General features: G+C 43.4%; 1 protein-coding gene and 1 long non-coding RNA gene across 6 annotated transcripts in view; one reads left to right on the forward strand and one right to left on the reverse strand.

The window, feature by feature from the left end:
• The window catches only part of LOC107263348 (puratrophin-1), a 131,815-nt gene extending 108,606 nt beyond the window's left edge, over positions 1 to 23,209 (reverse strand). Inside the window, exons 1-2 of one of the 4 annotated variants that reach the window (XM_015730421.2) lie at positions 21,466 to 23,194; positions 7,665 to 8,399 (exon numbers count right to left, since the gene is read on the reverse strand). In XM_015730421.2, coding sequence (XP_015585907.1) covers positions 7,665 to 8,399; positions 21,466 to 21,537 — 807 coding nt within the window. In that variant the 5' untranslated portion in view covers positions 21,538 to 23,194. Of the gene's footprint in view, positions 1 to 7,664; positions 8,400 to 12,957; positions 14,053 to 21,465 lie in introns of those variants that run through there. The other 3 variants (XM_025080711.1, XM_025080712.1, XM_015730422.2) reach the window with 3 other exon arrangements.
• Positions 14,539 to 20,516, forward strand: LOC107263366. Of its 2 annotated transcripts, none has more exons than XR_003058472.1 (4): positions 14,539 to 14,895; positions 15,065 to 15,245; positions 15,473 to 15,630; positions 19,602 to 20,516. It is a non-coding gene; the product is annotated as an uncharacterized LOC107263366 (long non-coding RNA). The 2 variants fall into 2 exon arrangements; XR_003058471.1 differs by having other exon boundaries at positions 15,477 to 15,630.
• Positions 23,210 to 26,299: the final 3,090 nt, after the last annotated feature.

Raw genomic sequence — 26,299 nt, forward strand, 5'->3', positions numbered from 1 at the left:
TTTTTTTTTTTTTTTTTTTTTTTTTTTTTTTTTTTTTTTTTTTTTTTTTTTTTTTTTTTTTTTTTTTTTTTTTGTTGAAACACTGACTTTTCATAATTATAGGCGATACGAGTCGATCGATACATCGACTATGATCGATTTCCTGAAATCACATTGGAAATACTGGAAACAAGCAGAACGATGCGTGTCTAACGAGCGTTTATGGAAAACTGGCAATTTTCGTAAAGCACGTCAAAGACAGCCTTACGCGCAGTTACTTTCTCTTACGCGCAGTGACCATGTGCACAGGGATAATTAACTGGAGGAAAAGAAAAGGAAAAGAGAACTAGGGTAGGCAAATGCTGAGTTAAACGAAATCATAGCTACGTGAATCTGAGCTGTGCCAGCTGTAGGCTATTCGTATAAAGTCCAGTTCACATGGATACGATTTGCTATCAAATATTTATATCTCTCGGAATCAGAAAGCCAGCAGCCAGAACCGCGATAGACGGTGGAAGTCAATTTAAAAAAAAAATTACTGCGTACCTCGACCAATACAAATATTCATTATAATGAAATCGACCTGCAATCTAATCGCCACTGATCCCCAAAATACCTGAGATAAACACAGAAAAATTATCGAAAAAAAAATTCCTAATCACCCATAGATCCGACTCGATCGAAAAAATCTGCTTAAAGAATTTTGGAAAAATTAATTAAAAATTCGAAAAAACTTAATCAAGCCAAGTTCACAAGTTACCTCAAGGAATTAAAATCGCAGCGACAAAATACTTCGGTACCACCCAAGCAGCATTTCCACGGCAAAAAGACATAGCGTATCAGCACGTATCCTCAGGTGGGTATATTAATCAAGATGCTTAGGGCTGACTTGAAATGTAGAGCGACGACTGAACGATACATCATTCGTTTTAACCTGACACGTTCCAGGTACCTTTATACCTGAAGTTAGGTTAGGTTGATATGAAACAGCATACCCAACTACGTAACCTACGAGAACCGTGTTAAACGTCACCGTCGAGCCAATCAGAAGTGAATCCAGTCGTACAAGCCACGCGATTGGTCGACGTCTTTCGAAAAGTTCTCCACAGTCGGCATCGACGTAAAAAATATAAACTCGCCCTGAAAATATTATCTTTCGCTAAGCTTTCCATTAGTCCCACCCGAAAGAGTATAGCCACTGGTGCATCTACATACTATGTACTCCACGCCAAGAGATGCCAACTTGACAATCATCACAGTGAGTACGTTCTGTAATTTGCCGGCATCCACTTCGCGATACCTTTTACGTCTCCTGAAGACAGTATTGCCCACGTGGGTGTCGTGGGTTCCTGAGAAAAAATACTTTTCTTACTTCGGGCTTAATAGCGCGATGTAAACGAGCCTTGAAAATACATTCGAGCTAGTAAAATAAATATATAAATACGTATAAACACGCGCGAGGTGATAAATGTTAAAAAAAATTCTTCAATAATAATAACAATGGAATCGAGGAAAAGAAAAAACCGGAAATGAAAGTTCGTCAGCTACAAAGAAATTGACCAATCGTACACACGGGTTACCTACTCCCGGGTTAAGGAGCATAGCCGTGTCTGACTGGTCAGGTAGCCGTCAACGTAGCCACTCGGCACACTTCTACGGCATGAAGGATATCAGCCACGGCTTCTTATGGCCCCCGACCGTTATTAAGACTTTCATTTTCATTTTTCACGTGAGATGAGCTGGTGCGACGTGTTACGATGTTAATGCAATACATGTATATGGTTCGCCAGAAGCGTCGAGGAAAGCTTGAGACGCCGGTAACCCGGTTGGTAGCGACCATCGGATCCCCCAGGTAAGGAGAAAGGTACTCGGGTTAACTTTGGGATTATCATCTTCCGCAGCATCCCGAAGGATCTCGAAGTAGTTGGTAAGACAAGAAAAAAATTCAAATTTCCCGCTGTTACTCGACGTAGAGTCCGTGAAGACGGTCTCGAAGCTTGCCTGACGTCGAAGTCCTCGCGCTCCAGATTCAGAAGCGCGCCGGGTCCACGGGGCGTGCAGGATGCTGGTAATAAATATTGAGAAACGAGCGCGGGCTCTGCCGACCGATAATCTCTTCTCGCTAGCCGTTTAATGACTCGGATGCCGACCGGCAGACCGGCTCAATGGCCAACGCTGACTGCTATCGATTCGGATGATGGAGATGGGCTGTCAAGGGATGCTGCGAATTTCAGACGAGAAAGATATATACCGGGTCGAAGTAAATATTTGTAATTGAATAAAGAATAATAACGAATAGCAAAAATTTTCTCAAAAAACATCACGAAGGATCAAATAAAAAAAAATAAAAAAATTCATCTAGACCATCTTGACGTATCCTGGATCGCCTAAGGTACTCTTTCGACCCGGCGGCTCTACCTCTGTTTAGAGCTCTCATCTGGAATGGATGACTGGGACTCCGGCGAACTGTACCTAGGATAAGTGCAACTGTAGTGAAGTCGCGCGGCACGACCTAGGAGTAACGTCTCTGAACGGAGTCGCAGAAGACGAACGGCTGGGGTCTCGTGGAAATGTCATCTACGTAGAAGAGGTGGTTCGTGTCTCTCGTGGGATGTGGGTCAGGTCTCGGGTGTGATCCTTGCGGAAGCATAGTTAGAGATCTCTGTATCATATATATATATATATATACCTGAGTACCTGATTCTCCGACAAGATCTACACGTTGGTAGCCCTGCGCCTTCGCTAGGACGATTCCTCGATCATGAATGACCTACGGGACATTCACGTCACTCTAATAATGACCGTGTATTACCTAACTGACCCCGGGATCGGATCACAAGCCGCGTATGGTCGCGTTACTATTAATACGGGACTGTCTTGGGTCACGTTACGTAGGATCAAAATAAAAAAAAAATAATAACAATAATTCGCTCATTGCTCGATTCTCACAAGAGAGTCAAAGACCGAGAGAGAGAGAGAGACGAGGGTACCGAGGAATTTATAAGAGGTTAGGAAATGGAGAAACGGCCAAGGAAAAGCAGCAAGGAGTGTTCCGAGTGGTTACGACGACGGTAGGCGAGGTCACGTGGGTCAAGCCGATATAAAGATACAGCCCGTCAAGGGGTAACGTTACCAAAGGCGACCCAAAGAAATCGGATGGAGGCGTCGTGACGTGGTACGTTAAGAATCGAAGGTGGGGAGGGAGGGGCTGCGACCAGATACTTATCGGCAGATCGATTTACACGTAGCCCCAAGACGGAGACCTGGCTCGCGTCCGATGACGTTTAGCGACGTCGTTCCAGCCAATCTCGAATCCCATTGGTTGCCGGGCGCGATTTAAATCAAACGATCGGACAGATTTATAAACGTTACCGAGCCGCGAATCACGTGATTCATTAATTACCGGAAACGTGACCCAATCCCGAAGAGACACACAATGCCGTCGCGACGTCGCCGCAGTACGGTAGGATCGCGTATCACGAGGCATCACGGCTCCCTGAGCCTATCTCACTTTCTCCAGATTCTATTTTCACGCCGCAGACCGGACGGCGACGACTTTGGTGCCGAATTGTCGGCCATTTTATTTATCGTGGAAGCACTGCCTTTCTTTTATTGTTATACAATTTTGTGGCTCTGTATTATACGTAATATCTACCGGCTCGATCAGCTGACTTCAGCTCGGTAGTTGGGTCCGAGCGGGGTCCTTGATTTCGATTGGCTGAGCCGGTTCCAGGAGAAATAACTCACCGGAAGATCGCCAATGGTGGGTGTGGCCGTGTCGAAGGGCTTGATGCACCGTGTACCGTGGGCTCAAGGTACGTTCTCACTGTCGCGAAAAAAAAAAGTATCACAGCTGCTTCTACCACGTGAAAGACCGATTTGATTCCGTACACGATACAAGAGGCAGATGGGACTCCGAGGGGCCTGATAGTCGTCTTTGCTGTCTATACTTCGCCGTCTTGTTGTCGATATAAACACGACCCAGAGTGCATCGCGATGATCGCCGTTATATATTTATTTCCCTCGTGTCTTTCGCGCTTCTTTCGCGTACTTTAACGGGGCCGTAGTTATTGCCAACGTCATATCTCCGTGTCTACGACTGACGATGCAATCCCGGATACACGCGTTATACCGATCCTATACAGATATACATATATCCATATACATTTACGGTTTTCTCGTAACGACAATTTGAGGTTATGAATTTTCAACGGTCAATGACGAAAACGCCAATGCGCATGCGCGCACTAAGTGTATAAGGGGTTGACCGAACGAGGCAATTTACGAAATGGTATTTCGGAGAAACTTTATCCTCAATTTTCGCCGAGGGGATCGAAACCACCCTTACGCCAGGGTATTATCGGCAGATCCTCTATCGCGATACAAAACCAACCCCCTTATATACCGTCGGTCTACCCTTGGTTTCTCCTAGTAGCGGAAAACGGGCGTATATCTTTTTTTTTAGGTTTGGCTCCTCGTAACCGAAAATCATCCCCTAATTTTTCCATAGATATTGATCTTCGGTATGGGGATGAAGCGTTTCCAAAAACATCCCTACTCGTAAGACTTCGCGAGAAGGGTGGTTAAAAAAAATTTATCATCCCCACGTACGAAATGGTTGAAGAAATTTTTGCAATTTCAACCCCCCCTTCATCCCCCTTATAACGGTTATTAAATCTTTATGCGGTTTTAACGCATTCCTCGTCTCAGGATTCGCGTCCAGCATACGCTCCTCTCGCAGTACCATTCGTCCGGTGTCGTTAAACGTTCACGACCGACGGATAGAAAATCTTCAGGATTTTCCGGTATGCGACTTAACGTGCGGCTGAAACGCATTGCCGCTCTTTTTCCCTGCGCCGCGATTCCCGCATAAGTCGGGACTCGTACACACGGATGGCATCAAACTGTCATTATTCATCCGACATGCCAGACCTCACGCGACGCTTCAGTTTCACTGGCGGAGATCGGAATTAATTGGGGACGGCCCTGTACTTCGCATAGCCAAGCCAGGTTTAACGTGGGGAAACTTCCACGTGACTGAAGTTAACCTATCCCGATAAAAGGTATACGGATTAGGTGATATAATTAAAAAAAAAATGTAACTCATGTATTTAAAATATAAATTGTAAATTTTTTAAAATTTTATCAACCCCATACAAAATTAAGGGTTTATTTTTTGGTTGAAAAATTTTTTTAAGCCGTGAAAGTACTAATACGGTAACCCCCGGAGTCACGTGCAAGGGCATATACGGAGTGTCTTGATACTTGCATGAAATATATTGACCTCTCACCCTCGTTTCCACTGGCCTCGGTATCATTAATACACTTCGCCCGTGCAGCTGGGAACTCTATGCTTGGCTAAAGAGCCATAAGGAATGACTATTTGCTACTGTCGTTCTTATCTTTAACGACTGACTACACGTACATATATACAGCTGGGTATCCTTAACGTCCCAGAAGATGGCGCGCAGGCGGGGAAGAGGTAACGATGGTATTGATGCAATCGGAATTGAATAAATGTTATGGATACAGAGAATGGACGTGAGACATAAAAAGGGATCGATTTTGTGTTTTCATTAATCAAGTCCACTTACGCACCTAACCTGACCTTTAAATATATATACAGGTATAGCAAGCGTGAAAGCGGCCCTTTGACAAGGAAAGCCGTCATCCCGAATTAAGATGAAAGTGGCAGCGACGACGTATCAGAAAAGGTCCAATAAAGCTACATCGAATACCCGTTATAGTCGGATCGTATTACCCGGACACCCGGTAAATGACGAATGCACGGGCGCTGCACGCGATAAACGTCGCGTACATGGAAAATTAGCTGCAGCATGCGAAAGTCCCATGAGCAACCCCTGACTAGGGTAAAGTTGAATCCGAGGAAAAAAAAATTTTAAGAACGTTTTTGAAAATAATTTTTTTTTTTTCGAAATTTTTTGCATATCTCGTCGTGCCAAGTGCTTTCGATAAGGTTTGATCGGGCGATCTTACGCCGGGGAAAAAAAGATATTTCTTGGGTTACTTCCTGAAGGAAGCAGGAAGACGCGGCAGCAGATCTGGATCCTCGCGATGAATTACCATTGGTCGTCCCAGTCCTAACGTTAAGTGTATCTGCGAAACGCGTTAAACCGTCATTACTACCAATTACAATAAATCCCCGAGGTTTCTGCTTATCATTTTCCAGCGTGGATAGAGGAGTGGCCTAATCTATAATCTGACGTTAGGTCGATGGTAACGCTCTTAAAAGGCTGAAAGGCGTGCTGCAATAATTTTCCAGAGCTACACTTTCTCGACTGATGATCGGGTAGCGTTTCAGCGGTGATCGTTCCTGTCAGCTCGATAGATTTACGCCACCCGGTATATGACAAGACCACAAGCGCGTACCCACTGTACACCTCAGGTTATATATGTCGAGTTAACCAAACATAAAAAAGGAGTACGGTTAAGCTTCCGGTACTTTGATTATTAAAAATTTTTTAATCATTCCGGATCATTTTTCCAGATCGTTCGATCGTACAGAGCTGTCAAGCGCCAGTTGGATGGCGTAAGAAAATTCGTCGAGTTAACAAAACATAAAAAATACTACGGGTGAGCTTCCGGTACTTTGATTATTAAAAATTTTTTTAATCATTCCGGATCATTTTTCCAGACCATTCGATCCTGTACCCGTCAAGTGCCATTTTGACGGCGTAAAAAATTTTTCAAAAAAAAAAAGTCAGGTAAAATAAAAAAATTTAATTTTCTCAAAATAATTTATCTAGATCAATCCGGTCGATTTTGAATATTTGAAAAAAAAATTTTATATCCGAGGTCAGACATTGACCAATGGGTCATGAAAATGCATAGGGGAAACACTAGAGACTGGGCTAGATCGTATACCCAGGTGACTCTTGGGTCTTGAGGCCCTGTACCCTGGTCCAGATAGATCATGTCTGATATAATTAATGAGCACGACCTGCAATTCCCATACACACCTCTGGGCTTACGGGTCCGCCCTAACAAGTACCTCTGAGACTTAACCCAACCTCACCCGGCGAGTCAAGCAGCACAGTCCTCAGCTAAGCCAAACAACAATCTATTCCGTCTCGGGTCCGATATTATGTAGGTATCTGGGTGAGAGAAGTGATACGGGAGGCTGCGGAAGATCCTTACGTATAAAAGATTCCCAATTACCCTGAAAACCAGCTGCGCCAACAGCTGCCAGCGTAAGGCGCTGCTGTCCTACATAATGCGCGGCGGCGGCGGCGGCTAAACGACCAGCCAGACCTTTGCTAACGATATTACCCAGGAGAACATAGGAGCCATTCCACAGAGTAACTAATTCACGGACCTGGTGGCTATCAAGGTTATGGGGTCTCCTGTGCGTGCAATACATAACGTGCATATACGCAGAGCCAGGTACTGTACGCAGGAATGCGCGAGAGCCGATCAGTATCAAAAATTAAATATCTGGGAGAAATTGATTGGCAATTTCTTCGATACACCCACTTGATGTTCCAGTACTTGACATTCGGACTGCGAGACAAAGACAATCGTCTGTATTTCTTAGCTCGTGCGTATACGCTTGTACGTAGAACTACGACCGGGTCTAAAGTTTCGCTGTAGAGATCAGCGGATGCTGAACTGGTACATGGCTCCAGTACGAGGTACAGACTGATAAAAATTCCATATAGACTCACCCCAACTGCAACCGGGACGAACGAAGTATCCTGACTCAGGTTGTCCTTGTGATCGCCGGAAGTGAGCTCGACCTCCAGCTCATTGATGGCAGTGACCACTTCCGGTACCACCTCAGCAATGAGGGTATCACTGGAGTCGCACTTGTTTAAATTAGAGTCCTCGGCAAGCAGAGTCTCCAAAGATTCCTTGTTGATCTCCCCATCGACGGCATGCTGATGATCCTGGACCAGGTCAGTAGCATCCTCGTAGAGAGACATCTTGCTTCCCCTCTCGTACTCCTTCTGTACTTCCGTAACTGGTCCAGTCTGACCTACGTGTTCCTCGTCCTCCTTGGTAGTCGGTACCGCAGCGACTTCCGGTCGCGCAAGATCATCCTGCGACGGAGGCTCTACCCGTTGGCATTCGGCGCGCGAATTCTCATCCAGGTACCAGGAAGTAGAGTTCTCCTTGCGTCTCTCGACGCTGCCTTCCTCAGACCTGGACAAAGCGTCCTTGCACTTTCTGAGGTAGCTCTTGACCCTTTTGGTCTTGCTCTTGCGAGTCTCATGACTCCTAGGTAAATTGGGCTCGTACTCCGCAGTCTCCTGATGCGGATTCAGAGCGCAGTGGACCTCGAGGACCTTGTGTCTGGCATCCCTGACCTCCTCCGGGTCACAGCACACCGGGTCCGGACCCTCGGACGCTAGGGTCCACGTCTCATCCTTCTCGGGTCCTCGACGCTCGGCAGGTATAACCTAAAAAAAAATGTAATCCATAAGCATCTAAGTCAAAGAGAAAGACAGCATCACGAGGGCTTCGTCGGGTCAGCGAGACTCGAACGTCGTCCTGGACCAGCTCCTACGGCATCATCGGGATTAAGAGGAGTCGTTCGGGATCGACAGGCAACTTTCATCGTTTGAGAGGTCTGGGTTAGAAACGAGCAGATTGAATCTGCGATGAAGCGATACGAGGCGTGGGAGCGGAATACGGCTAATCTTAAAAGCGAGTGGCTCATTGGGAGCATGCACGGGTGCCGCCATCTTTATCTCCTTCTTTCGCTCTAAGCGTGAATACGTGTACCCACTATACCGCGGGATACCCTCGGAATGATCCAGCAAGTTCTCCCATATACACCTTTCTTTTCCAGTGTAAACCCAAGGATCTCCTATGAGGTTGCCAACACTTGCCCGTCTACCACCACCTCCTGCTACCACCACCCGCCCCGCCCAGCATCCATCCACTTGAACAAGGCTCAAGACGTCGAACACGAGGGAAAGTTCGCGCCTCATAAGCTTCTGTTGATTTTATATAAACGAAAAAAAAAAAACCAGAATACCAACTTCCGGTTGTAGATAAAAAAGATCAAATCCGAAGACTTGGCTGGTCAAGAGACCGATGTATATACGTAGCCAAGATATCGGAAGCGTGATCGAAAAATCGTGCCGACTACCTCAGCACCTAGACCAGCCAACCAGTGGATCTGGCAGACCAAGAACCTAACATAACACCCGGTACCAAGTAGTACCAGCACTGGCACAGTATATATCCTTCCTGAATAATGCGACTGTAGAGGCCCGAGGATAAATGGTCTACGGAGTCCTGAGCATCCTGAACGTCCTGATGGAGGTACTCCGTGGCCAATAGAGCGATACCCGGCGCTGAGCTGGAGGAACAAGCAGTGGTCCTATCTGGAGCTAGGTGTCCTTCCGACGTGCTACAGGCGATAAGGTACTGGCCGACGATGTTAATTAGCACCAGGTGTAATTTACGCCAGAGGATGTTGTCCAGGTGATCATTGAATTCACCAGGGTCCACGTATACCTATATACCATCGACTCCGACATCTTCTGTAAATCAGGATTGAGGGCTTGGGCTATCATGGCTAGTAACTTCGGATGTTATAAAAATCCTCGACAGGATCATCCTACGAGTTAGGGCTGGCCGAGTACCTCGTGGAAGATACTGACTTGTTAAATATTTCATGGAACCTCGGAACCTGGTGCCATCTTTGGCTTCCTCGTACACGTTCCTTGGTCAGCGAAGCGTGCCTCGATAGCATACACTTTATTATGGGCGCGAACGACTCGGAATTTACTGTGCGCGAATTCGACACGGCTTCGGAGACTTGGAAAATTCACGAGTCCTGGGACTTGGGTGGAGTAAATCCTTAAAAAAGAAATTTAATAACCAATTTTTTAGACGGTTACGAATTCGCGTCACCTTTTTTTTTTACATATTTAACCTTACTTGGCAGTCCATTCAAAACAATTTTTTTAATTGTTTTTTTTTTACAACTTTCCTTCGAATTGGTAAAATATTATTTTTGTTCAATAATCTTTTTATTCTTGATCCAATTTACGAACTGAAAGGACCTGCAGTACACGAGAGTGATTACTGAACCGTGAACGATTGGTGAAATCTGAACTGGAACATACCACGAAATTCAATGACGCTATATGTATATATATTATTTCGATTATCAGTAAGATAAGCCAAAGAGGATCTGTACGTATTTACAAGGGGCACTTCTATACATTAAGGTTAGGTAACTCATCCAGCAGCTCATCGATCCTCCGAACCCTCCTACTATAAGACTCGAAGAGAAAATCCACTTCTTTGACAAGAGTACATAGAAAGCAGCCCAAAGCTTCGTGAGAAGCTACAGTCACGTCCAAAGTAGCCGACGTGATGCCAGCCAACCGGAAGCCAGAGAGGTTCGTAACAAGTTCCTGTCGTCCAGCGAATCGATGGGTATACCGTGTATCCCAAGCCGCGAATTGTAAAGGGGGAGGGATGATAATAATTCACCCCCCCGCCCTGAAAAGTTCTAAAAAAACAGCCCCTAAATCAATATACGTCGCGCGGAATCAAAGAAAAGTAGGAAAAACAGTGAATGCGAGAACGTGGGTTACAGCGAATTTGAAATTTCGTAAAAAGAGCGTTTTCAACGTTAATTTCCAAATGCTCGATCGGCAGTTACTCGTGCGAACGAATAAGAGACACTGGGTATAGTAAAGCTTTTCAAAGTACCGAAGGCAAGACCCTTTCCAATAATGCAAACCAGGCTTGAACGTTACATGCAACTTAGGTATACATAATATAAGCGCAAGAGGTAAATTGCAACACGGATCCCAGACCTAACTCAATTACCAGGTCGACTGAGCGGGTTACGCCAGGTTAGTGAAATGCACGGAGCCAAGGGCGATATGTATAGAGCCATAGCGAACAAAGAGAATTCACCCTGGGGTCTGCGAGCTGCCAGGGTAAAAACCCCATAGTCGTCAGCCTTGCGCCCTTAGTCGCTTCATAAGGTTACGAGGTAGATGAAAGAATAGCAGGGGGGTGGCGACTTGATTTTCTAACTGGGAAAAAAAAAAATTTTTAAATCACTCGCGTATACAAACCACGTGACTCGTACGTGAAACAAATTTACGAAAAGGGCATGAGTCCTGGAATTATATGCGAAATTAAAAATTCTTCTAGAACGCTCGTAAAGTTACCTAACGACGTAATTTAGCGGAGAAACCAAAACCGTGTAATTTAAAAAAAAAAAAAATTTAACTCGAGTTAGGGTGAATTTTTTTTTTTTTTTTTCAGTAAAAAGAAAAAGAGTGCAATGCTCGTGGGAGTGAGCGTTAAGTAAAAGTGTTGACAATGCCATTAGGGTTGAATGCAAGTGAGCGTTTTGTTTACCGAGACTCGTAAAACTCGAGAATTTCTTGGGCGGTCCCACGTCGTAAAGAAAAAAAAAAGAAAAAACCAAGAGAAAGGCTGCCCGGAGGATGGTAACGTCACTGGCCCTTTCCTTAGCTCGAAAATTTATTCTTCACCTTTCGCGGTATTTTTTACGGAATTTTTTAAATCTTTTGTTTCTATTCCACCGAGACGCGATTTCACCTTCAGCTATGCAACGGCTAACTGTGCGACTGTAAGGAAACGTTTGGGCGCACTGCCGGGGTTGGTGCTCGGCTATTGATTTGAAGCTGCATCAACAACCCCTTCCTGTACCGGGCAACGCTCGGTTCAACTGGCCTACATCGTGCCCCACGTGCGATCGTCGTATCCGAGCCAAAGACCGAACCAAACTCCCCCCCAGTCCTCGCGGTGGCGCGTTAGTTTAATTATAGCCTGCGAAGGACTCCCGGCAATGTAGGACAACGTGTAACCCGTATACGTCACGTTTGCAAAGTCCTTCGAGAACTTCGTAGAACCGTGTACGAAGTGAGGTTAGAAATTGACGCAGTCGAAATTGTAGGTAAAAACGAAGATGGGATTTTTGGGGGAAGAAAAAAAATCCAAAATTAAGTGAATTTAGATTTTAAGAATCACACGTCATAGTCCCATCGGCCGAAAATTCAAGGCGCGGTCGTTGCAGACGATTCGGACAGCACGTGGGAACCTGAAACGGGGCCATTGTCCTACCAAGGACCTTTCCACTTCGCGAAGTGGATAAGTAGTAATCCCTGATCAGCCATACCAACCATACGTTACACGCGAAGACAGTCGCCATATTGGGTTTGTTGAATCCGTGCAAAATTCAAAATAATAAGTTTCAAAAATTATTAACTTTTTTTATTTTCTCAAAAATACCACACAAAAATTTCTTTCAATCTAGCTCCCACATCCTCGGGTCAATTTGGTAATTTTATCGTCCATTAGAAAGTAACCGGTACCTCGCTGAATACTATCGAAAAGCTCGAGAAGCACGTTTTTTTAATGGCAGTCCAAACGGCGCCATGCTAATTTCCCGATATTTAATTAAGAGGCACGAAGAAGGAAGGATGGTAGACAAGGTCGTGAGGCTCCTTCGTGCTGGTTTTCTTGCATCTGTTTCACCGAAAGGAGAAAGCTGGGGGCGAAGAGACTCACGTTCGCCGTCTAACGTAAATAAGTAACAGGCATAAGATGCCGCCGAGTACAAAGATAGGTAGCAGCTAACACAGCCAACCAGACAGGTAAGGTTAGACCTGGGTTGGGATAACCAAGCACAGAAAATTTTTGCCGACCCATCGTTAAATTCCCACGATTTTACTGGAATTTACTATTACAAAGAAAAAAGAAAAAAATGCAGTAAAAAAAAAAAGTTATGTAAAGATCCTAAAAAATTACATATTCCCCAATATCATAAATCACCGTTAAAACTTGTACTTTCTTTAAAAGCAACATTCATATTGGACTGAAAGATTATCCATGACCTTTGAACTTTCTTGACCTCCCCCAATATTCGGTATAGCATGCATTTTTCTATCGATGAATCCATGAAGGTACGTTGACCGGAAAAAGGGAACGAACTGTACTCAAACGTGATGATACCTTCTTCCGGCGCAGCAGCTTCCAGTCGAAGTGACTCATCCTGTTTGTCTCGTTAGACTTTCTTTATCGGGTCTCCCCCCAGTCCAAGTGGCTCCCCTGGTCCCACAAAGTTCACCGGTCGTACCGACGTTATACCCTTCTCGACCAACTCAGCAAAAGTCAGATAGCCAAAGAGTCAGTAATCCCGGCGGGATATCTCATGGTTCAATTATGTTCCCACGCAGTAACATTCTTTTATATGCACAATGCAAATGGCAACGGACGCATCACCAGCCACCCAGAAGACGCGTGACCGTCTTCACCGTGAAACCTCGGGATTCGTGAACTTGAATTCATGAGTTCGCATTCTACGTACATACGACGTAAGACGAACCCTGACAGTCCTTGACGCGTCAAAAATAATTTTCACTATTAATCACTCATTTTTTTTCTCTGAATTTCACCAGATACTCCAATATCCAAAATCACTGAAAAAAATGTCGTCACAATTTTTACGCAAATTTTTACCCTTTTCGAATGTTACAAAAATCACGTTTACATTTTTTTTTTTTTTAGACAATTCGTAAACAATGTTCCTATTTTCACAAAAGTCCTTATCAATTTTATGCACTGTTACGCGATAGCAATACACTGTGGAAGTGTATATGAGACACTTGCACGACTCGCCTATCGACTGACCCCATTTTCAAGCAGAGGTGCACGTTATAACGTTTGCTCACCTCGGCAACGAGAACGCGGTGAATGAACGAACTAACAGTCGTTATGAAAATTTGTACAACGCACGTCTGTATCTGTACAGTCTGGGACGCAAGTGAACGGATAAGGGAAGATTGACGAGTTGCGTGAGGGTTTAGGGCGTACTGTCAAAATATCAGTGGCTTCGCCCGATGCTGCCAGGGCTGGAGCGCGGAACGGGCATGCGTGATGGACGCTCTGGTCTGGCAGACTGAGAATTAAAATTCTGCGCCAATTCTCACGTCGTTATTTTCGAACTTATAAACACTCGCGGAACATCGGGTGGCCGTTAAGATAATTATAACGAGGCGTGAAGTGTCGATTTTGGATAACTGCAATTTTTTGTTGAGGGTTAGGAATTGAGAAAATTATTAGATTCTAATTTTTAAGGTTATACGTACAGAGTACGGTTCGTCAGTGTCACGCGAGCAAAAGATTGTCACAGCGGTTATTACAGGTAAGCACAAAATTATTGGTTTTACATGATCACTCGGTAGTTTGCGGCCAATGGCATGGAAGCGGCTTTTTTCCCCTTGGCGTTTCATTAAGACGCCCTTGTTGAAACTCACGAGTATACGATTTATCATCATCCGTAAGTCTGGGCTAATTGAATGGGTCTTTCACGATGGATCGAATTGCTGCGTCACGGCGCGGAGGCGGTCTCTTTCCCTTTCGCCTCTTTACACGATTATTTCGTGTATCCCCTCGAATTCACATAAGGGAAGATCGAGTCGTATCAGAGACGTATTCGCGCATAAATAAATCCACTCACGAATCACACGGGATACGCCAGTGCAAACAGACTTAAATATACCCCCGGAATACGAATTAACCTGGCACCGCACTACGAATGCATTTAAGATATACAATGAATAATAAATATTAGCCAAAACAACTGTCAAACGATATTTCGTCGCCCCGCCATTTCCACCGAAAGCCGTCCAATCGCAGTGATCCTAAGGTCCGATGCGCAAGGGTACGCTGAGAATCTTCGAGTTCGCGCGGCGCGACATCTCTCGGCGGAGTCACGAAGTTCATCGCGGCAACGGGAAATACCAACAATGGAAGCGTGTCTGGTTCAACGGTCACCACGGAATTCTAAAGGCAAATTGACCATGTAATTCAATCTGGCTCGGGACCCTTTATTTCGCGCGACAAAATCACGGTACACTATCTTTAAAAGAAGGATCACAGTGGATTACGGTAATTACCATACGCGTAAGGTATTACAATATAACCGACAAAGAATTCGTATCGACGTCCATTGTGCGAGGAACATGAAGCAAAAACGTCCTACGACAGTGAAAACGTTAATACAGTTCCGAAACGTGACAATGGGACTACGTGCAATCGCATGTAAGGACAATTTCAGGTGATGCTACAATTCAATTACAATTAAATACAACGTATCAAGAAGCTAGTGACGGACGCCATGATGAATCACAACGAGTCAATGTTTTCATTCTTCGTTCCCGATATATATATATCGTGAACTCAGCATTCGGATAACGATCTAAAGAAAATAAGTCGCCGAGTGCGAGAACTTCCTTTATGTAAGTAAAAAGATCCTGCAATAGATTTCAGAACAAGCATATAACTAGGACGCTGCCGATGCATCAATTAAATAGACAGAGAGCGGCCATGTTGGTTTCTATCAGGTACTCCCTTTGTGACGGCGCGTAATTCTTTTCTTTACCATTGACCACGTGTACATAAATATACATATGTTTTCTCACTTTATCTCTTCCGCGTCTCTCTCGGCACTGATCCATTGTTCCAGATAGATCGACGACTGATAGACGCGGATCAGCCATCACCCACAGCCACCTCGGAGGATACTGGGGGACTGGCTGGATATCTGCTATTCGTTTCAGTCCGCTTCGGTCTGCTGGAGCTATCGTTACCGATCTCAGAGAGAGCGTTCGAATTAATACGCTGGTAATTACTCGAGCTAATTAGACAAGTGCGCACGTACGACTTTATAACCGTAGCGATGAAAAGCGCGGGATGAAATTGCAAGATTTGAAAAAAAATCTCACGTCACCCTAGAACCTCTTCATCGATTCCGATCGATTCCAATTATTCGATCGATAAAAAGTATTCTGACGGATCAATAATTACAACCTCTTACGACGTATATCGATGTACGGAAATAAGGGAGAAAAGTAATTATCGAACACTGTTGATTGTAACGTGAAATAATTTTTTTTTCTCTTTCTCAAAACAACAAAAGACACCGGTATAAGTGATCTAATGGAGATATCGTTAATAGCGGGTGGTGGCACGTGGACGACTTTCGGTTCGATCATCACCAATGATAATATTAATTGGCAAACTTCGTTACTGTTAAATAGCCCAGGGCCATGACACGAGTGAAGCTGAAGGGTTTTGAGAAATAAAAAAATCTACCTATATCGTCCATTTCGATATAACAAACCAGTCCGAGATACGATACCTTAGACTCACGTAAATTCACGTGAGATAACGTCGCGACGCTTCGACTACTGTTTCCACCGTTAATACGTATACGTTACGTAGAAGCCAGTTCGCTACCGTCCGAGATCCCCATTAATAACAGTTTTCTTGTCGCGCACCGCTATTTACATTGAAAATTAATACCCCGTACCTCAGAAATTCACGGTTACTCGTTGCGAGGCACTTTTGTCTTCTTGTTTCAATTACTGAATAATTACACGCCTACATCCGTGTTATTACCAGACATTAATTGGGTAGCTACAGACCATTTGCATGCTATTCACTCAGAATACGACCCATATACCTAGATGCCTCCCTATTGGAACGTGGTGCATTTGCATTTTTTTCTTCTTCCTACGACTATCACATAAATTTCACGTGTACATACTATAGATATATATTGACCATAGATACAATTATTCTCGAGATACGTAGAAAGTGTGCAGAGACACAACAAAGCTACGTCTGAGTTACAAAGCAAGCTTTGATTATTGAATGCTGCTCTGCGGTTACCTAAGGAATACAAGAAATACGTTCGAGTATTAAAAAAAAGTTGACAAAGTATTGTAATTAGGCGTCGGCGCCTTGTATCGGTGACCGATTAGGTTACGGTAATAAGATAACGCAGTAAAGAGAACTGCGAGGTAAATGAAGTTTGAATTTATAGTGGCCCGTAGTCGTAGCGTACTCCCAGACGCTAGTTTTATCCGTGCGAACAGAAGCTTTAATAACGTAATAAATAAAGATAAGAATCGCGATGTTGATTTAGCAACGAGACACGAGGAACTATATTCACGAGCAAGGAAACGCCTGGGGTGCGTTGAAAAATCCTTTTTTTCCACCTTGAACCGATTGGCAATCGAGTAGGGACGCCTAACACGTTTTTCAAACTTTTCCGCGCGCCCTACCGCCATCTGTCGGCGCTCCGCGGTACCACGGCGAGCTTCGTGTATCAACGTACGTTAGGTTTTTAAAAAATATCCGTCATAATCTACAAGTAGGTATCGACTCCCGTGATCCCAATGGCTCAAACTTTCAGACGGTATTTACAACGTGCAGGCAAACTCCTATGTAGACATCGCGACATCGTAAATCCGGTAGATCTGTATCGGGTGTCGCGCAAAAAGCGACAAGGTGCGGCAACATAGAAATCGTCCCACGGTATACAGAGCGATGTAATGGCTGCGGGGTTGACGTGAAAAGGAGGTGACGGAGAAAAGGGAGAACAGGGGGTGGCGCGGGTAAAGGGGTCGTGTAAGGCGACGACAAGCAACATTGTGGTAAAAATTAATATTAATCAACGGCAATCTCCCATAAGACGTTGTTTATTGTAAGGTTGTTGTATGCAGATCGTTTTTTTTTTAAATGCGTGAGGCAACAACCGTTCCAGATCAAGACCCTAACCACCGTGTGATCTGGGATATGAATTATTTTATCGGTTTAACGGTATAAGTCCACGGTACCGTATGTCGTGTGTGTATTCTGCGTATAGTGAAATAGTGAAAGAGTGCGTGTGAGAGGGGGGGGGGGAGAACAAAAAAATAATAATTTTCAAACGTTCGTACGAACAAAATTTTTTTCAATGAATATATATATATATATATCATTCGCAAGGTGAGTTCACAATCTATATCGCCAAGAGTATAAACGAACATCGTCCTTCCTCTTTAGCGCTTCTTTTTCTTTCGCACGAGCATTAACCTCGCGCAGACCCAATTGTGTAAACCAGGCCCAACCAAATCTTCCTCGCGTACACACAACCTCTCTATTATACCTGCCAACGTGTTACCAGCTGATCGACTGTATCCCTGCGCACCGACACGCGCACCAGTTTACAATTAATGAAACCGAATCCCAAAGACAATGGCCATTCTTACCGTGAAATTTTTCTTAATTGCAATTAACGTTTTTACACTGATATCCGGCACTCCCGGATTTTCTCCTACGAGGGTAACGCGTTAACGTTTCCTCTTGCCTTGCCTCTCCCACGCTCTGTCTCTCTCCCGCTTGCGGAAGTCTGCGATCTCTATTCTCTTAATCCGAGCAATCATTCGCAGAGACAAGTTCATTGCCAAGTGACGCTTCAATTAGGGAGAATTGAAATTGTGCAAATACAAATTGTTATTATTATTATATTATTACTAAATGTGTACGGTGACATGGTGGGTGACAGGGGGGGGGGATTAGAGGGGAGACAGGGAGGATGTCAAATAGTCCGAAAAAGGTGAAACTCGTCGATATTGAAATTGCAAGTAAATCGAAAGGAGACCGATTTTCGATATTATCATTATTTTTTATCCCTTCGCTCCTACCCATTGTAAGCTCGACTGTCGAACAAGCCGAAAACCCAGACGACGACTCGCTAACGCCAAGATCGCTTAGGCTAAGGTCACGGATGACTCCATGAGGATAGAAAAACAGCGAAGCAGGGAAGATACAGGACCAGCAAATAAATACACGAATCATATGAATAACGCATCGTGGGAGCGCTGACGTAACGCGGCCGGACTCGCGGCTTTTTTCTTTTATTTACGTTGGTACGAAAAAAAAAAAAAAAAAAAAAAAAAAAAAAAAAAGTTTAACTTTATTCCCATCTCGTCGGTATAAGAATAAATCGCGAGGATGCTTTATTATGAAATCGGAAATTGGCGTCGATCTTCGGGCGAAGAGCGAGCGTTTCCAGAGTGTTCGCAGAATCGAGACTAGACACACGCCTAACTGATCTTGCTCCAAGTTATCTTGTTTCCAGGACTGCCGAACCCAGAGTACATAAGCAACTTCAGTAACTTTATTTTCTCCTGATATGGACTTTGCATATAATGTGTGTATATATACATAAAGATATATATATATATATATATATATATATATATATATCCTATATAACAACTCACGTACGAATGTAGGAGTAAAAAATTTCTAAAGATAACCAAGCGGTACTCGGTAACTGCCGGGGTACGTTAACTTCATTTATTTATTTTTTATATATATCCCAATGAAATCCCAAAGAGCCCGTGTTCTTTCTCACTTGCGCAGGCGCACGAGGCGCCGAATGCATCTAATTAATTAAAAGCGAAAGTGAGTGAAATTCTGACCGCAGCGCGTCGCGCGTGCAGAGTCGTTTATCCCCGCGGAAGGAAACGAGACTCGGCAACGCAAGGCATCCTTCTTGATTCATCCGTAAACCGGAAATGATCGTGATTCATTAGAGCGATAGCTCCGCGTGCATTGCAGTATTACGTAAGTTTGTGATAAAAGAAAAAAAATTCGATAAAAATTTTTAATCCGCGCGACCTAACCTAACGGATAAATAAATAACCGCTAGCGTCTCAATACGTATTGATATGGATAAACTTAAAAGCATCCGTTACTTCCGCCACGTAACAGAGTACACCAGTCTTATGGCTTTTTCGTAAAGAAATTTTTTTTTTCAGTGGAGCGTCATCATCACCGTCATTGTCGAAGAATAATACAAGGCAGCCACCGACACGAGCCATTTGACGTCCAGCGTATAATTTGTATTTAATTTGTCCGCCATTTTGAATAATAATAAAATTAACACCGAACCCTGAATCGCGAGAAGACTTCAAAATGTCCGGAAGCGAAGATTCTCATGCGAGACTGAATTTTTCACCGTCGCTCCAGGCGGAACGCTTTCGCGACGCCGTTAGACATACATGGCGACGGCGTGTGTGCAGCCACAGCGCCTCCCCTCGGGATGCACAAAGTGCGCCGCCATTAAGATATGAAATCTGCATCGACATTGACGATCGTATCGGACGCTACCAATTGTATTTTCAACAGAGCCTCAAATCCTGTACGATTCGAATTAATTAAATATCGAAGAAACTCGTTGACCGATCGTGCGTCTTTAAGTGCGATAAATGAAATTTAATTAATACTATAAGATTCTCGTCTAAATGTCTAATGCATTCTTAAATTCATAATTCTTATTCAAGACCATACAAGAAGTAGAGTCCTCGTAACCGATACAAGGGTTGTGCTATATTTTCATGAGAACTCTGGTACCACTGTGTATATAAGTAGAATACTACAGTTGATACTACGGTGTGCATAAACGAGAAGAAGGCCCTTTCATGCGGAGAAACGATAAAAGCAGGAAACGTGGTACACGAGGGTGAGCCAAGAGTATTTATCACTGGAAGGGCTTTAAAAAGATAAAAAAAAAAATAAGAAAAAAGAAAGAAAGAATGCACAATGCAAGCGAGTGCGGTTCGCCGGGAATGAGACGGGCGATGCAGTACAGGTAGATTTATGGGGGCTCAGGGGGTCCGTGTTTGTGTCGCAGGTCAGCCTGTGGTTCACGGTCACCTCACCTTACCTTACCAAGGTATAAAACCCAACCCAACGTAACCTAACCTAACCATAAACTAAATTGCACCCTCCCTCACTGAATCCAGCCACGACATTAAATCTATTAAGACGAGAAAAGCCCCCACGGGTTCATTGACCCCCCTCCCTAGTGCAACCAAGGAGAGGATACTTGCATTTTATTTATAAATGCATAACCTCGTGCAACTCGTGCATTTCGACTTTACGTATTGCGTTTGGTTATTTATCATCGACCTGGTGAATCTATGTGGGCATATATTTCCTTGCCAGAGAAGTTCGGATTAGGAGTTTATACTTTACTTCGGGAGTTTATTCCCTGTGGAGCTGTTGTATATGCGTGTGTACGGGCTTCTGAAGCTATAGAGAATTTTTTTTCAAGTCCTTCCTCGCCAACGACGCTCGATAAAGTCAGCTACAATTATCCAATTACTCTTTACATCAGCTTCGAGTGCAGTTTAATAATTGCACCGGGTATGGCTCAGGACGCATTGACCTTCGAGTAAGCGTCCTGGTACGTGCACCTTCGATATAGCCACTGAACATGCCTGGGTACCGTTTGTCAGGGGAATTTTCTAACCTTAAAAATTCACACGTACCCAATAGCGTTGTCCTATTGTTTTTGCTATTTTTGATTCTCAGACGATACTTGAAATGAAATTATATTCGGACTGTGATTTTTTATGCTCAGCGGAGAATGAAATGGCGAATAAATTAACGGCATCGTGTTAATTCGTAGAACGTTAAATAACTACGTATGAAATGACTTTCACCGTGAACGAACGTCATCTAACACGTGAAATAAATTGTCGCGAATTATACTTTAAATTAGAATAGAACTTTTCCAGCTGCCATGACAGGAAGGTCGTCATGAAGGATGTTTACGTTTCCCAGTGGATAATGTGTACGATATACGTATTTTAAGGTTATGGTAATATGTGAACTTACCGGTAAATTTCTAATGCTGAGTCGTACTTTGGAGTATTTCTTCATGAACACTCGCCACAACACGTAAGCCATTTTTCACGAGTCCTCGTTGTACCTTGTACCCTTTTACGAATCTCACGACCCGGCGCACTTCGAATCGAATCCCGACGAACACTGTTATTGCACACGCGATTCCTGCGATTGAAACAGCATCAATCCTTGACAAATCGTTCGCGTTACGCGCACATAATTACACGAGACGAGTTTAACAGCCGTATCGCGGTCGATTCCTGGCAGTTTTACCCATAGGGACACTAGGTAACGCGCTGATTTCCCGACTGTCGTAATCGATACACTAAAACGTCTGAAAAAGAAAGAGACAGAGGCCACCTGAATGCAGCCGAACCAGACTCTCAGTATCGAGAGCAAAAAGCAAATGTCAATTCTCGAATTAGCGACTTGGAATACTGGTGGATTTAAAATAGAGATTACCGACTCGAGATTCGGTTGCCCCCTAGAGTCTGTCATAAGATTCAAGCTCCCGCCTTTACGAAAGTAACATGGATTCCACCCACTTTTATTTACTTTTTATTTTTTGTTTTTCAAGGGCTCTCACTCGCGAGATCACAAAACTGTGACGAATTGTAATTCACGGGACGTCGGCGCATTCGACTTTCTATTCGGTTGGTAACTCACTGTAAATCGCGAGTTTTAACTGGGCAAGGTCATCACTATGTTCACGGTTACTAATCGCATCCTCGCGCACATAATTCCAGTATTTACCCGCGCTGTTTAAATCGCTTGACGTCACACGAAACTTAGCACTGTATTTCGATTAAATACACTGTACACCACTATACACTCCGAGGTCCACTAGGATCTTATTCCGAGATGCCTCTTTTGCTCTTAACCTTTTCTTCTGAGCTCGGGGGAATTTTCAAATAAAACACCTCGACGACAGAGGACGACGTTACGGAAGCTGGACCACCGTTACTATTCTTCCTACAGAAACCATACTCTGCTACTTTGAAACACAACTGGCGATCAACATTAGAATCACGAATCGCATTAAAGTTGCTCTCCTCGCATAACTCGTTCCAGTAACACTTATAAAATCGTCATGGAGAATCATATCCTCCAACACGTCACATAACAAATGAGAAAGATGATGCCCCGCATACGTATGTGAGAGTCGTAAAAAAGAAATCCGGATTAAAGAAAACTAGAAAATATTCCGAGACGCGACAATACCGAACACGCGCGTTGCACGGAACACTAACGAAATCACACTCACCGTTACAAATATCCAGAATGGACAGCGTCCGCATTAAAAAAAGAATTACACGCAACGCGGGAATTTCAAACGAAAGAGAACGTATCACGGGACTGTGTTTTCAAGATCTACCGTACACTTTCCGATGTAAATAAATCTCCTGTGTTAACCATCCTCTCGTATTGTATCCATATCCATGTTTTCGTCCGATATTTATAAAGTTTCTCAAAACTTCTTCACAAGTACTGTTTCCCTCGTAACACAACAATTTTCTGCTCTTTCTTTTATTGTCTCATCCATATATCAGAAATCGCATTTTTCTATCGACCAACTGTCCAAGCACCTATGCAGGCAAACACGACAAAAGCCAGGACGGTGAACGGCGCGCATGTAACCAAGTGTCTGACGGCAGTCGCTGCCGAGAAATAACTGACAACGCATGCCGGCCGCTGAACGACCGTCGCTGCCTCTATACGCCGACTTATAAGCTGTGTGTGAAGCCGAACGAGCGGAATGGCCGTGCGGCCAAACCTGGCACTAACCAACAGCGGATCGGTTGGATCTTTCACAGGGTGTCTCATATACAAAGGCGTGTCCCGCAAGCAGCAGCAGAATAATATGCTACCAGAATCCTTGCCGGATACGTCGATGCAGACCTTATCGATCGATGAAAGTTCGATAAGTTGACCTTAAGTTCGTACATTCATTAATTTCTTTTTCTAATCCTGACTTACCTACGATGGATGACTCAAATCATTTTGACAGTACATATATCTATATCAGGCATACATTACAGATACGTATGTACAAGCACCAGTTTCGTAGGTTACAGATATTCTTACTTAAATCGATGAGCATCATATGTATATACAAAATGGCTGTCAGGCACACGCGTATCTAAGTCGCGTGCACACGTGGCAAGCAAGAAACTTTGCACTTTGAAATATTCAGCAAGTTAAGAGACTCTTGGCACGCGACTACAGACTCGTACTTTCTACTGGATCATCTGTATTGCGGAATGGATTTAAGGATTTCTTTGATATTCCATTTTTATTGTGTTCCTCTTTTTTCGCAAATTAGCCTCGACGAAGGATTCTGCCTTTAAGACGGAGAAGAGGACGTGTGAGAAAATTTGAAAAAAATTTTTCTCAGTCATATTACAGTATAACTGCTGGTACGTGTTTAGAGAAATTGAATTGTAATTATATTTCTGTATATAGATTTACAAGTGAATATATGCACCACTCATCCAGTACAACGCAATATCGCATACCCCCGGTGTCTTGGAGTAATTAAACATTATTCAATTTAATTGGCATTTCGGTATTTCAGATCTCTATACGCACGCCAGGTATGGGCCGTTTGTATATCATCAATTATAATCGATATATTAACGGTGCACGCCTCTTTATCATTTGACTTATTCGATTTAACGATCTTACCAAGAATTTTTCCTTCTACCTGTAGACCATACGGATACTTCATTATTTATCATGAAATTATCACTCCTATTTAGTGACTCGTCCTCGCGCAGTATATAATTATTACATAGAGTACCTATCTGTACAGTCTTATTCAAAGTTACATATATCCTCCACCTGAAGCAACTAATTCTCAACGCCATCGCCATCACCCATATTCTCAGTTAAGTAATCCTGATTTATGTTCCCAGATTCTCCTTGCATCACGGTGAGGCACTTAAATAACCAGAACACATCAACAAGCAGCAGGATCAGTCCAATTCAGAATCGCCATACAGAGTCCACATTACATAACCAGCTCCACATTAAAAAAAAAACAACTTCAGATCATTCACGAACCACAAACCAGTAACACTTTTTGGAAATTTTGAAAACAAAAAAAACCGTTAAACAATCCTTAATGATTTTTCTTAATTTAACAATTTCAATCCTACCAAACATTCTTATCACTAGTTCTACTATCTGCAGATGTTCTCTTGGCACATAAAACCCTCTGTAGTCATCGTGCAACAATAACTATCATGCATATGACGTACAGTATACATAGGGCTATCAGTGTTATAAGAAATTTACGCAGAGTCAAAAAAATCCAGCCTCAAAAAACATTGAGGATAAATGGTCTTCTTTCACGATTAGTACCGGTGTCGGGCCTCTCGCACTTCTCCCTTTACGTCTCGTGTTCGCTATCGCTTTTAGTTCTTTGCCTCCTTTATATGCAGCCCCCGTCCTATAACCTGTACCTGCCAGGTACCCCCAGACTAACACAGATGCCTATACAGCTCACGAATACATATCTTCCTTCGTTTCCCCTCGAGACAATGGGTGTGCCTACCTCACGGTATGGCCACGTGAGCACCCTCAAAAAAAGCCCTCAGTCCCTAGACACGTTCATTCATCCAGTAGTATACATATGCCTATATATGTGTACATTCAGTAGTTGATGCTGCTGGACCGGTTTTTTGTTTCCCCTCAAAAGTCATAAGATCCAACCACAAATGAAGCCTTTGACCTGTTAAAAAAAATAAGAGGATAGAATTAGTAACGGTGATCCGAGGATATTTTGAGGCAGAGACTTTAGGGATTCTTTTAAAAAATTTAAATAAATTGATTAAGTATAAATGAGGAAGTATACAGACTCCTATGTATCATGTATGACTGACTCACCCTGCCGTGCTTGTAGTCGATAAAGAAATGCATTGATACCAACCACTAACCTCCAGCATGCCTTTTCAACCTCTGTATAAATCATTATTATAAAGTGGCCTATCGTTCTGCGCCCTTATGGATTCTTTTCATCATGCCGATTTACAATGGAACTGCCAGGGCTAATAACTAGTTGTCCAGTACCACGTATGTCGACTCCTGTTGGTAAATTAAAAAACGACCCTTATTAATACATGGATTAGATTTCACGTCCACCCATCTCAATACTGAATTACGGATACGTATGTATGTGCATACAGATTTTTTTGGTCTCTGCCACCATTTTTGTTCGGTCTCTCATAACCTTGCGCAATAATCCATTACAATAGAGAGTATCGACAAGTCGTGTTATCAGAGAATACAAATTTACATGTCACAACTTTAAAAACGCACAGTTAAGAAATCTTGCAAATAGCAGAATAATAATCACAATTCATTCTCATTGAGCAACAAACCTGCACGAAGCTTTGTGAATGAGTGCCATGGAAACGCGATCGAATTATCGTGATAACAGTAGCAAGACAATACCACAGAGGTTATCGCGATCGATCAGAATCATTGTTATCGATCGTTTGGTTTGATGATCGATCCAGTAAGATCGTTTGTAAGGTGAGTTGAAAAATGAATTTTTACTATGAATTTACAAAATTATAATTAACTCTAATGAATAGCTATCAAGGATCCTTATCGATGCTATCTAAATTTTGAATTAAAGAATTTTAACGTTTATACATGACGCATGTGAAACTTCGTGATTCAAGGGGGATTTATGATTTCCGTGAGGTCAGGAGTTATGGCTGCCTGAACGTTGAGCATTTGCAAACTCGTTGTGTATCGCTGGAAAATACGTAGGCAGGTTTAACGTACGCGCTACGATGATGCTCTCTCTCTTTCTCTA

This window comes from Cephus cinctus, unplaced genomic scaffold (genome assembly GCF_000341935.2).
Source record: "Cephus cinctus unplaced genomic scaffold, Ccin1 Ccin1_scaffold0153, whole genome shotgun sequence".
Taxonomy (NCBI): domain Eukaryota; kingdom Metazoa; phylum Arthropoda; class Insecta; order Hymenoptera; family Cephidae; genus Cephus; species Cephus cinctus.